The 12,371-nt window shown below is 38.7% G+C and overlaps 1 protein-coding gene across 1 annotated transcript in view; it reads right to left on the bottom strand.

Annotated features, from left to right (window-relative positions):
- Positions 1-9,161: 9,161 nt before the first annotated feature.
- The window catches only part of LOC126234548 (alpha-(1,3)-fucosyltransferase 7-like), a 362,065-nt gene continuing 358,855 nt past the window's right edge, over positions 9,162-12,371 (bottom strand). Inside the window, exon 7 of the mRNA XM_049943245.1 lies at positions 9,162-10,389. Within this exon, the coding sequence (XP_049799202.1) occupies positions 10,091-10,389 (299 nt within the window). The 3' untranslated portion in view covers positions 9,162-10,090. The remainder of the gene's footprint in view (positions 10,390-12,371) is intronic.

Genomic DNA, 12,371 nt, shown 5'->3' with positions numbered 1-12,371 from the left:
AATTGATCCGTAGTAAGGAGGTCCTCCAGGATGTGGAACATGTCAGAAAAACAACAATACATGACAAATATTTACAACTAAAACAAATAAGCTAATGTACCATTCCACAGGTCCCAAGTGGAATGATCATCATTTTTTAATGAACACTAAGAGTCATTTTACAAATACTAATGCACTGAATTTAAAATAAAAAAGTTTTTTATTTATTTGTTAGGTAATACAACTACTGTAATACTTATTTACAATGAACACATTACTGCACTGAAATGGTGCAGAAGTTAGATTATACTAGCACACACACACACACACAGACACACACACACACACACACACACACACACACACACACAAATTTTCAATGAACACATTACTGCACTGAAATTGTGCAGAAGTTATGTTGTACTTATATACAAATCAGTTGGTTTTACTAAGAAATTCATCAATGGAGTAGAAGGAGTTGGCCACCAATAAATCCTTTAGGCTTCTCTTAAACTGAATTTCATTGGTTGTTAAGCTTTTTATGGCTGCTGGCAAGTTATTGAAAATGTGTGTTCCTGAATAATGCACACCTTTTTGTACAAGACTAAGTGACTTTAAATCCTTGTGAAGGTTATTCTTATTTCTAGTATTGATTCCATGAATTGAGCTGTTGGTTTGAAAAAGTGATATATTTTTAATGACAAATTTCATTAAGGAATAAATATATTGGGAAGCAGTAGTTAGTATCCCTAGTTCCCTAAACAGGCTTCTGCAGGATGTTCTTGAGTTCACACCACATATAACTGTCACTGCACGTTTTTGTGCCCGGAAAACTTTAGCTTGGCTTGATGAATTACCCCAAAAAATAATCCCATGTGACATTATGGAATGAAAATAAGCATAGTATGCCAGCTTTTTCATTTTTATATCCCCTATGTCTGACAAAATTCGCATTGCAAACAGAGATTTGTTAAGACGCTTCAGCAGTTCTGTGGTGTGCTCCTCCCAGTTGAATTTATTATCAAGCTGTAATCCCAAGAATTTAACACTGTCCACTTCTTCTATCTTCTTGTCATCGTATGTTAGACATATACTCTTGGGACACCCCTTACAAGTTCTGAACTGCATGTAGTGTGTTTTTTCAAAGTTTAGTGACAAAGAATTGGCTAGAAATCAGTGATTAATGTCCACAAATATTTTATTGGCTGATCTTTCTAAGACTACACTTGATTTGCTATTTATTGCAATGTTTGTATCATCGGCAAACAAAACAAACTTGGCATCTGGTAATGTTACTGATGAAAGGTCATTGATATACACAAGAAAAAGTAAGGGCCCCAAAATGGAACCTTGTGGGACCCCACATGTAATTAGTTCCCAGTTGGATGATGCCTGATAGCTTAATACATGTCTCTTTACTAATAACACCCTTTGTTTCCTGCCAGAGATATAAGATTTGAACCATTTTGCAGCATTTCCTGTTACACTATAATATTCTAGTTTACTTAAAAGGATATTGTGTTTTACACAGTCAAATGCCTTTGACAGATCACAAAATATACCAGTTGCCTGCAATTTTTTGTCTAATGAATTAAGCACATTTTCACTGTAAGTGTAGATAGCCTTCTCAATATCAGAACCTTTTAGAAATCCAAACTGTGACTTTGACATTATGTTATTTGAGATAAGATGGTTATAAAGACGACTGTACATTACTTTTTCGAAAATTTTTGAGAATGCTGGCAACAGTGAAATTGGACGGAAATTTGATGCTATTTCTTTATCTCCCTTCTTAAACAGTGGCTTAACTTCAGCATATTTCAGCCATTCAGGAAATATTCCACTAATAAACGACTGGTTGCACAGATAGCTTAATATGTTACTTAGCTCAGAATCACATTCTTTAATTAACTTTCTTGATACTTCATCATACCCACTAGATGTTTAGTAATAGAGTAAACATCCAACTTTAGGATTCTACTCATGTACAATGGTACATATATGCCTATTATGTGAAAATGTGTACAATTATGATTCAGCTTCAAGAGACAGATACTCGGTGGGGCAAGTAAGGCAACAACTAACAACTACTGAAGATGCGAACATGAGAACATGTTATAAGTTACATAATGGCGTTTTGTTTTATTGTTAACGTCTCAATCTGGTAACTGGTGTGTTTGTTTACCCAAAGCATATGTACACAGTTTTACCAGAATACACGTAACTCGTGGGATCACTATGGTGTAGCCAAGTGTGCTCAGAAAATAATGTCATACTGCTATTTCCCTGACATTAAGCGTCATCGAGGTCATCAAGGAATGTGAAATCCGTCAAAAGACCTAGCACTTAAACAGATCACAATTCAATTAATTACATCCTATTATACCAGTAAAGTCCCTTTACCTCATATCAGTCAATGCCGAAAGAACTTTTCCGATGGCAAAAGGAGGAGCGAAATATGTAATAGCCTTGTATGATGTGTTTTCTAAATATCTGCAGGTGTATGCAACTAAAATTTTAACGGCAGGGCCTATAATCAAATGAATCATGAGAGAATATGTTGTGAGAGTGGGTAAACAAAAAGCTATTCTGACTGATAATGCAACTAACTTCACAAGTGCGAAGTGGAAGGAATGTTTCAAGTCACGTAACATAAAGCATATTTAGGTACCCAAATTTCTTCTTGAGGTCAGCCCAACAGCGTGGGTATTTCGTGGGTGTAACTGTTTTATCAGAACATATGCACCACACATACACACTAAGTGGATTGAATACTATACCGTTGAATACTATACCGTTAGAAGAAAAGGTTAGACAAGCATTAACAACGTTGGAAGCAAAGACACAAGTTGGGAAAAAATAGTACGATAAAGGAATAGGTCACACAACTCTTTTCACACTGGGCAGAAGGTACTATTGCGCACGCATCCTCAATCTACCAAACACAAAATGCTTAACAAAAAATGGCAGTTGTTGTACAGAGGACCGTACATTACACACACAATATGACATCCGGGATGCTATTTGCTGAGCAACCTAAAAGCAGGGAAAATATGTGGATTATATCCACATAAAAATATCAAATAATTTATACACTAAACATAACAGCACAATGCACCTCAACCAGTTCAGCTTCTACAGCCTTTATGGTAAATTCAACAATCTATAATACTTATACAAATGTGGAGAATCTATCTGAGAGTAAAAAATGAGTACACTTCTAGGATGTGGTAGTTTCGCTTAACTGAAGACGAAATAATCATAACACTTTTGAAACGTATTGGAGAATGTGATAATGAATGTTGGACGAGATATAATCCAAGGCAACTACGAAGATTCTTTGGAATTTGTTATGAAATTTTGTTATCCTATTCACTGTGAAATGGCAATATACAAACTGCAAGTTAAATACAATTCTGGAAACAGTGAATGTGAATGACAACAATAAAGCCTGGCAGCCTGCGCTTGGCGCAGCACGAGGGGAGGTGTTAGCTGAGTTATGGATGGTAAACATTCTGTGCAAGTATTTCGTGTCAAGTGTTGGAGGCATTCCCTGGCAGATGTCAAAGATCTGAGGGCCAGATACGTGAAACCAGGAAACATAAGCATAACCACATACATTGTGGACAGATTTGACACCGTTTGGCATAAAAAATAACTCCAATCTCACTGATTGGTATAATTCGACATATAACAGGTACTATGTACATTGAAACAATAAAAATGTAAAATAAATGCAATGATATCGAAAAATAATTTAAAGATTATTGATTATTAGTTGAAATGCTATTTAACTGACATTAATAGTCTTACATGTATTTAATGTAACAGAAATGATTTGTTAATTACTTTTATTACTTTTACTTCGGCGACATTTCGAAATTGAGAATTTCTTTATCAAGCTTTGTTTCAAAACATGATGATAATGTAATTTATTCATTACTACTATGACTGTCCCCTTATCTGCTGATGTTATTGTAAGATCTTTGTTGTTTTGTAATTGTATTTTAGTGTCTTGTTTTCCCTTTTGTGTAATGTACGGTGTTTTTAATTTGTTTCTAAAATTTTGATTCTTTGCATTTGTTAGCAAGTTTAAAACTGCAAATAAAAAATAAATTTAAGACCGTTAAGGATAATTCAGCTTTTCAAAATCATTCCTAAGTTGAAGACAAACTTCATGCCAGGCACTCCTTGTGGCGTTCCTATCTTTAAAAATGTCCAAGGTTTTGTCCCAGAGCTCAGGCCTTTCTTGTACAATATGAATTAATAACTCATTATCAATTACAGCCACTTCGGCCATGATTAAATCACACCACTATGCCACTCTCAACGCGTACACAACAGCGGTCGGCGGCAGACTGGACGATGAGAGGGTAACAGCGCATTTAGTCACGTAGGCCACCATTTCAGCGGAGACGTTAAAAAATCCGTCGATTGTAGTGGCAGTGGGCGGCTGAATTGCTGTCGTCTGCGTTAAACAATCCGATCGTCCAGTTTTCCACACAATGTGTACGTCGCAGTACTATCCTACGCGCCACTACTGGTACGGCGGCGACGGTAAAAATACCGATCGGACAAAAATGTGTTCCCGGCCTAAGAGTTCATTATGGAAATAAACGTTATTTACACAAACACAGTGCAGCAGGAAAATTCCCTTCAAAGTGTGCATAAGAAAATCTGAAATATTGATAAAAATATACTCTGAGAGGTAAGGAGGCGAAACATTACTAGCAAAAATATTAAATGTAGCTAGTTGTACTTACGAGTGCATATGTTTCAATGAACATGCTGACTGACCTACGGGCAGTTATGCACAGTTAAGGAGTTATGTAGTAATAAGAATTTTGCATGGAATGATGCAAAGTAGCACGTCTTGCTTGGCGAAAGGATTGAATTGCAGGTGGAAGGTACCAAATAAAGGGGACTCCCCTCATATCAGTTTATAAGTTATGTATAATTGTGACAGTGTGCGAATTTACGGAAAGGAGGAAATATGTGTGTGTGTGTGTGTGTGTGTGTGTGTGTGTGTGTGTGTGTGTGTTTTGGGGCTTGCGGGCGCTCAACGTCGGGGTCATCAGCGCCCTGACACACATTAAAAGAAACGAATGTGGACAAACTTAGTAAAATGGAAGCATACACGCAAAGAAAGCGGGAAAAGATGAAAAATGCTGTATAAGAAAATAAAACGCAAGCAAAACGAGAAAGGAGCCTCAAGGATGCCATGGGAAATTGTCACTGGCAGTCCACTTACGTAAAATATGGGCGAGCCAGTCACCCTGTGAACAAATTAAGACCCTCTCACTAAAATTTTGGTAAAGACATTGGACAAGTCACAGAACTTTAAAACTTTAACCACATCCGTTTGAGTATTTCCTAAAAGAGATGGCAGGTCCTCCGGCAAGTCAGCCGCGGCCCGCTGGTCAGAAAATAAAACGCAATCCAATAAAACGTGGCGCACAGGGACCTGGACGCCACAAGCACCACACATTGGAGGGTCCTCTCGCCGGAGCAGGAAGCTATGCGTCATAGGACTGTGGCCTATCCGAAGCCGAGTGAGGAGAACCTCGTCCCGTCTATGGGCCTGAAAGGAAGTACACCACACACGCGTTGTGGGCTTCACTAAACGGAGTTTATTGTCAGTCATTTCCAGCCACTTATCCTCCCACCGACGCATGACTCGTGAGCTCAACAGCGAGGTGAGTGCGTGCAGGGGGATGGCACACATAAATACTTGCGGATCGGATATGTGGGTACATTTATATTCAGTACGTTGAAATAAACAAAACACGAGTGTAGCTGTGCCACCTAAAGAGTAATAACGCGTGCAATGGACCTCGCTTTAATTTACCCTCTGTGTTAAGTGAGTATGCCTACGTTTGAGTGCTACATCCAATGCCACATTTCATGGTAAATTAAGAGTTATGTTCACGTTGCACAAAGAGTAATAAAACTAGCGTTGTAGAAAAAACTGAACACAGTGTTAAGACACAGGGTTACCAGTGAAACTGAACATAAAATGCAAAAGAAATATATATATAATATATGTATGCATATATCGGTTTGTAGCAGTGTTGCCAGTGAAACTGAACATAAAATGCATCAGAAATATATATATATAATATATATGCATATATCTGTTTGTGGCATAAAAAGACGGTTTCAACAGTGATTATATGAGTGAAAAATATAAATATTAAACAAAGGATTTTAATACATAGATAGGAATATGAGAAACACTTTGCTGTGAGCAAAACATGGATTTACAACCAGTATTTCACCTGTCTTTGTAGGAAGTAGCGTTAATTGTTTGCGAGAACAAATACTAGCACAAGAAGATCCATGATGTTTTTCTTAAACAGAAGTTGCTTCATGTAATCCTATGCTTTTCCTTTCCTTGCGTAGTGGTGAAATTGTTCTTGATTGTCTTGATGATAAAATCAGTTTCCAGGTTATTACGAGAGATGCAAAGATTTTGAGAAGTAAATTCTTCACTCACAGAAAGAAAGAGAAAGGAGAAGTTATCTTAGAGCTAAAAATAAAGGTGTCAGCAAAAATTCATTACGAGGAACCTCGGATTAGAATATAGATAAGATTTTCTTGTAACTGTGCTTATATGACGTTTATTTGTTTCACGCCTTTGTAAATATGTTCAAGGATATTTTTTAAACTTGTAAAAACCAATATTACGCGACACCAGACGTATTAGAAAGTGGAAATACGTGTGAAGGAGTGTATGTAATTAATGCAACGTATCACAAATATGTGAAGCTGCCACCTAGTGGTTAGAAAATAGTGCTGTGCGACGATTCTGGTTCGCGATCCAAGTGATTCATCATCCGCAATGCAAAAAGTTTAACGAATCTGCAGCGCCGAGCTGAATAAGTGGAATAGTGGCACATGTGTGGTAATGGAGCACTCACCAAATGACGAACACTCACCAAAATATCGACGAAGATTTCATCCAGACGTAAATAGTTAGATGGTTCAGCAGGGTCCTTCAGCCCCGTAATTCAGTGGAGACTGTCGAAGATTACGGAATCCATAGGCAGGTGTAAATAGTCACACTTAGTGAGCATTACGAACTGTTCACACTCCGTCACGCGCGCGAATAATGCTCTGAGTGGTGCGGAAAACAATAGCCGCGAGGAACTTCAAACAATGTAGTCAGCACATGCCGACGACTCAACGACAATATAAAAACAAAGGACAGTGAAGAAGCAAATTTTGTTGCCAAATAAAGGTGAGATACGCAGTTGTCATACATGTAAATAAAGAAAGATAAATATTTCATTTAATGTGAAAAAGGACTACATGATGTAAAACAAAATTGGTAATATTTTCCTTGTATATGTAAAATAATTTATTGATTTGTAATTTTAATGTAGTGTAACAAAAATTTTGTAATATATATGACACATAAAGAATTTGATAAAAACGAGGTTCCCCCACAGCTGACACACATAAGTGAAAGAGTATATTAAAAAATAATATGCCAATAACTGAACATCCAAAATAAGTGGTTCTGACCCTTCCATGAAAGCAGACTACTACACCTTGCCCTCTGGATAAAAACGTAAAATGTACAGATTTGTATAAATTCATAAAAGAAAGAAATCTTGTAATGTGTGCTGTGTATATGAATCCACAGCCCACAGTAGGGAGCAAGTGTAATGGCACTTGCTAGATGTTTCCAAAGAGGTACACGTAAGATAAAAGAGGAAGCGATGCGCTGCAGCAAAGATGAAAGAGATGACTATCACTTTTTTTAAGACGAAAAAAAGAGAAATCTTTGGTATGTGTTGACGAAGAGAGGGTGCGAACATTTTATCACTCTTCCTGCTGTAACAGTTTTGTTAATAATATTGTATTCTGAGTTAATGTAAACAACGTGAAGTGAATTACAGTGCCTGTATATTTATTTGCTAAACAGTTCATCTCAACGCATCGAAATATATTAGTTTCTTTCATTAGGCGGCACGCTCAACAATTAGCAACTTTTCCGGCGGCTGTATTCGAGACGACCATCGCAGCAGAAAGAAGAGGTAAAGCTTCCCACTGAGACGAAAATACAACTAAGAACATTTATTATTAAATTTCCTACAAAGTTTATTTCAGATATGTTTGGTGCTGTCTCTTCAGCAGCTGGTCGTAATAGCATTTCATTAATTTCCATTTATGGGTTCATACTTGAAAGTCAGGAAACGTTTCAAATTCAAAGACTCTAATTTATTATCCAGCCAGTAGTAAAATATAGAATACGGAACTTTCAGAATTCTGTTAATTTCAGTGAAGGATGCTACTTCTAGCTGCTTAAAGTTTTGTGGAATGAATTTTTAATACATTCTCTTGCTTTTTCAGCTGAACCATTTAATCCTATTTTTTGTGCTATATTTAGAAAGTGATTGTTAAAGGTTCTCACAGCTTGTGAATTACGAGTCACAACACTGTCATTTAGTTTAATTGTTATGGTATCTTGGACATTGACAACTGTCCTGACTCATGTTACAGATGTATATGTTTTCTCTGAAACTCTGGCTGCCAAATTAGTCGGAATTTGTGTTGTACATCTGATGTGGCAATTTTGGCGGAAGTATGTATGCCGTCAGCAACCAAGGTGCAGGTAATTCTTCCAAAGAACTGTTCAGTCTCCACATGTACAAAATACGACACACTGAAATTCATTGAAATGCACTAGCTGTGTTAGTATGCCGTCTTGTGTGTCTGTTACTATTATCATTCAGATACGCCGCTGAAAACAGTAGGCAGCTCTTTTTAAGCATTGTGTTAGACATGCCATTTTGGCCTGTGTCTTAGGTTTGCCATCCGTGTACGTTGCTAGGAAGAGTGGACTTCTATTTTTAAGCACGTCACACATCGTTATTATTGTTTTATCGATTCTAACCTAGTACATAGTTACTAGTCTGTTGCTCAAATCATTAACATCCCTCTAATTTTCATGCACAAATATATTTTTCAGTAGCCTCTTTTAAAGATTTTCATTTCTTATTTTCCACGCATGTAGCTTGGTTGTCAATTATAATGGACGAGCAATGAATGTATAAAAAAATTATAATGCACACACCTTTTATGCAGTCATAGTAATGTCGATTTTTCAAACGAATTTATTATAAAGTATTGTATAACACATCTGAAGTAGCACAAAAACATTGTTATTGTGATTTCTTTGGTTGTGTAATACTTACAATTAACTCTCTTTACATAAACAAAAAGAGATCACATTGTTAAGTTCAAATACTACATTAAATACGTGGTATTTGCCTGAGAGAGTGGCGTCGAGCATGCATTATTTCATGTTTCTATCAAAATTTTCTAAAATTTGCATAGATAACTCTAGCTGCTTTAGTGATGGGTAGCAGTTCCTGAAAAGTAATATTGCAGGCAATATTTTTCGTATCCTTTTCCGTAATGTAAAAACAATAAAACATATATTTTCTTGAAAAATCAGCATAATAAAGAAAGCTATAAATGCGTTTCTTCACATTTTCTGTGATAGGAAGTTTCGAAACTCAGGTTGGTTACACCTTCGTGTAGTATTTAAAGTATTCTAACTTTATTAAATTCTTGAAAGGTGAAAATGTGTTCCTACTACTTTCTCCCTTGTATGAAATGGCATCGTCCTCGAGTAATGTGCTCGTTGCTATATTCCAGCACGTGTCGTACTGAAATCTCGGCAGTATTTTCATCGATGAATCCTTTAGAACTCGCTACTGAGGTTTGAGTATTGACTAAACACTCTCTGTACCGTAGCGGCTGCTCGCGGGCGATCGTACCTCGTGGGGCATTGTTAAAATAGCCTACCACAATAGAACGCCTTCATTAACGTAGTCTGTAGCGTATGCACACGGTTTAAGTTACGAAATGTTCTGTCACGATGGATTTCCTGCTGTAACACCGTTAGGTCGCAACAGCTCTTAAAGTCGTAACATCACATTATCTTGGAAAGCATACAGGGAACTCAGGTAAACATCCTATTCTGCCATTCCCGTTGACGGTCAATGTGCATATGTGGGAATGTTTCCATTCTTTTCGTGGCAAGTGGTGACGTAAATCACAGTAGAAAAAGATCTACTCAAGGAATGTGACGGCACGTCTAGGTGTAGTAGGGCGGGTAGCAGTCCCTGCCGGCGTTCCAGAAGTCGCCGAGGTGGCTGTACACCTTGGGCGTGCGTTCGTTGTAGTTGAGGGCTTCGCACAGGCGGCAGTAGTGGCGGGTGGGCGCGCCGAAGTAGCCATGCTCGTTGAGGACGCGGAAACGGCGACGCCAGCGGAAGAAGGCGGCGTAGTCGCGCGGGGACCTGTCCAGGTGCTGCAGGTAGCGCGCCAGGTCCGCCAGGCTCGCGAAGTCCGCCGCGTGCAGGTAGGACCCGGGCGGCAGCAGCCGCTGGCAGTCTGCAACCGGCGGACACGTTCAGGGATGCACAAAATGTCAAATGTTCATAAGCGTCTGTGAAAATGATAAGAACGGCGTTCAATAAATAATGCAACAATTTTTTTCTCGACCAATTTCGGTTAAAAAAATGCAAATTTTGTTCTGGGACATCATGCAATATTCCCGTGACAGGCCCTATAAATTCATGAAATTCCGACAAGTGGTGACGCTATTCGCAGTCTTCAAAATGGCGTCTGGAATGGAGGGTCGTTCGAAGCAGAGAGTTCTCATTGAGTTTCTTTTGGCGGAAAACCAGAGTATCGCACATATTCATAGGCGCTTGTTGAATCTCTACAGAGACCTGGCAGTGAACAAAACAACGGCGAGTCGTTGGGCGAGAAGACTGCCATCAATAACACCCCAACGACCCCTTAAAGTCAATTAAGACAGAATATCATAATATGAAGTAGGGAAGAGTTATCTTGGCCAATACGACATCTTTGCCGATAAGCTAACACCAAGAAGTTTTGATAACAACATTATACATCACTGAGAGTTTTTGTTATGAAAAGAGGAGGAAGAAAGCTCAGATTTAATTAATGGACAAATATCCAAGTGATAATTGCAATTAATATCTTGAAAGCTAAGTCCAAGGTGATGTTAGTCAGAGATAACTTTTATGTGGAAGAGAGTTGTAAGCGCAACGAAGGAATTCAATGCGCCTACAATACTCTTTCACAGAAGAAGTCGCTTGCTGGCTCTCGTCCTGTAAAGACGTGCGAGAACAAATCTTGTCTTTTATTGAGAGTACGGAACGCGACGAGATTGTTTTGCGTTCAGAAGTGTTTCTTGCGTGACGTGATTCACGAACTTCGGAAGCTGATTTTCTAAGCAGAGACAGGAACTGATAGACGCGTTTAACCGTGCATAACGGGTTAATGGAACTTAATTGACGAAACTAGTGAATATTGGACTTGACTTTCAAATAGTTGGAACTAAAAGAAGAGTGTATAGTATATCAAAGGACTACACTCAATTAGTCTCGAGTAGGACACAATTACACGACTTCACGAAGATAATACAATTACGCTGAAGAGTCAAGTTGTCGTAATCGTCAAGAAACTTAATTTTAATAGAACTTACTTTACCAACCAACTGCGTGTGCGTGTGGTGCGAAAGTTATAAAGTATTTAGTGGCCAAGGAACAATAAACTGTTCGTTCCAAGTGTAATATCAAGCGTGGACTACATTATTAAGTGATTTAATCAATGATAGTTAACCAACGACTGTTCAGCAGGGACAATTTAATCTGAATATCAAAATACCTACTTCATTAATTGAAAAGAGAACTTTTGAACATTTTTTTAACATTACGGCGTAGGTTCACTCAGACGTGATCAAAGAGTGTATGTGGATCTCGCTTCATACAGGTTCAACAACTCCATAGCAACGAGCCAACAACGTACGAGAAGACTGATAATTACAATGTTTCCTCGCAATTGGTGGTGTTGTCGATGCGGATGAGATAAGATTTCACAACTACTGCATATCCGGGAAATGAATCATTCAATCTTAAACCAGAAGCAGCATCCATCGTACGAGTTCGCATTTCTGTCTCCCGGTCACCAACGGGGACCTACGTCATCGCGCATCGTGTCTCAACTGCACTGCGAGAGCTGTGGCAGTAGCAACTCTACGGTGTCGACAATGTCAGCACGTGGTTGGAGTGCGGGGACGCCACACACATCATCGGAACAAGGTCGCGCAAACCTGTCCGATCTCCCGCGTGCCGGCCGGCAACAGAGCCGTGACCCCCTGCAATGTTGGAACGTGTGGACACACTCATTCGAGATGATCGAGGATCACAGTCAAACACCTTACTGCACAACTGTACGCATCTGTTGATAGAGATGACTCACTCATCCACCAGTTGGCCTACTCAAAAGTGTGTGCTCGCTCGGGTCCTCGTCGCCCAACAGAAGGCCACAAAAAGCAACGAAGG

This window comes from Schistocerca nitens, chromosome 2, assembly GCF_023898315.1.
Source record: "Schistocerca nitens isolate TAMUIC-IGC-003100 chromosome 2, iqSchNite1.1, whole genome shotgun sequence".
Classification (NCBI taxonomy): Eukaryota; Metazoa; Arthropoda; class Insecta; order Orthoptera; family Acrididae; genus Schistocerca; species Schistocerca nitens.
The sequence above is the reverse complement of the archived record's forward strand: the minus strand, read 5'-3'. Positions and strand labels throughout refer to the sequence as shown.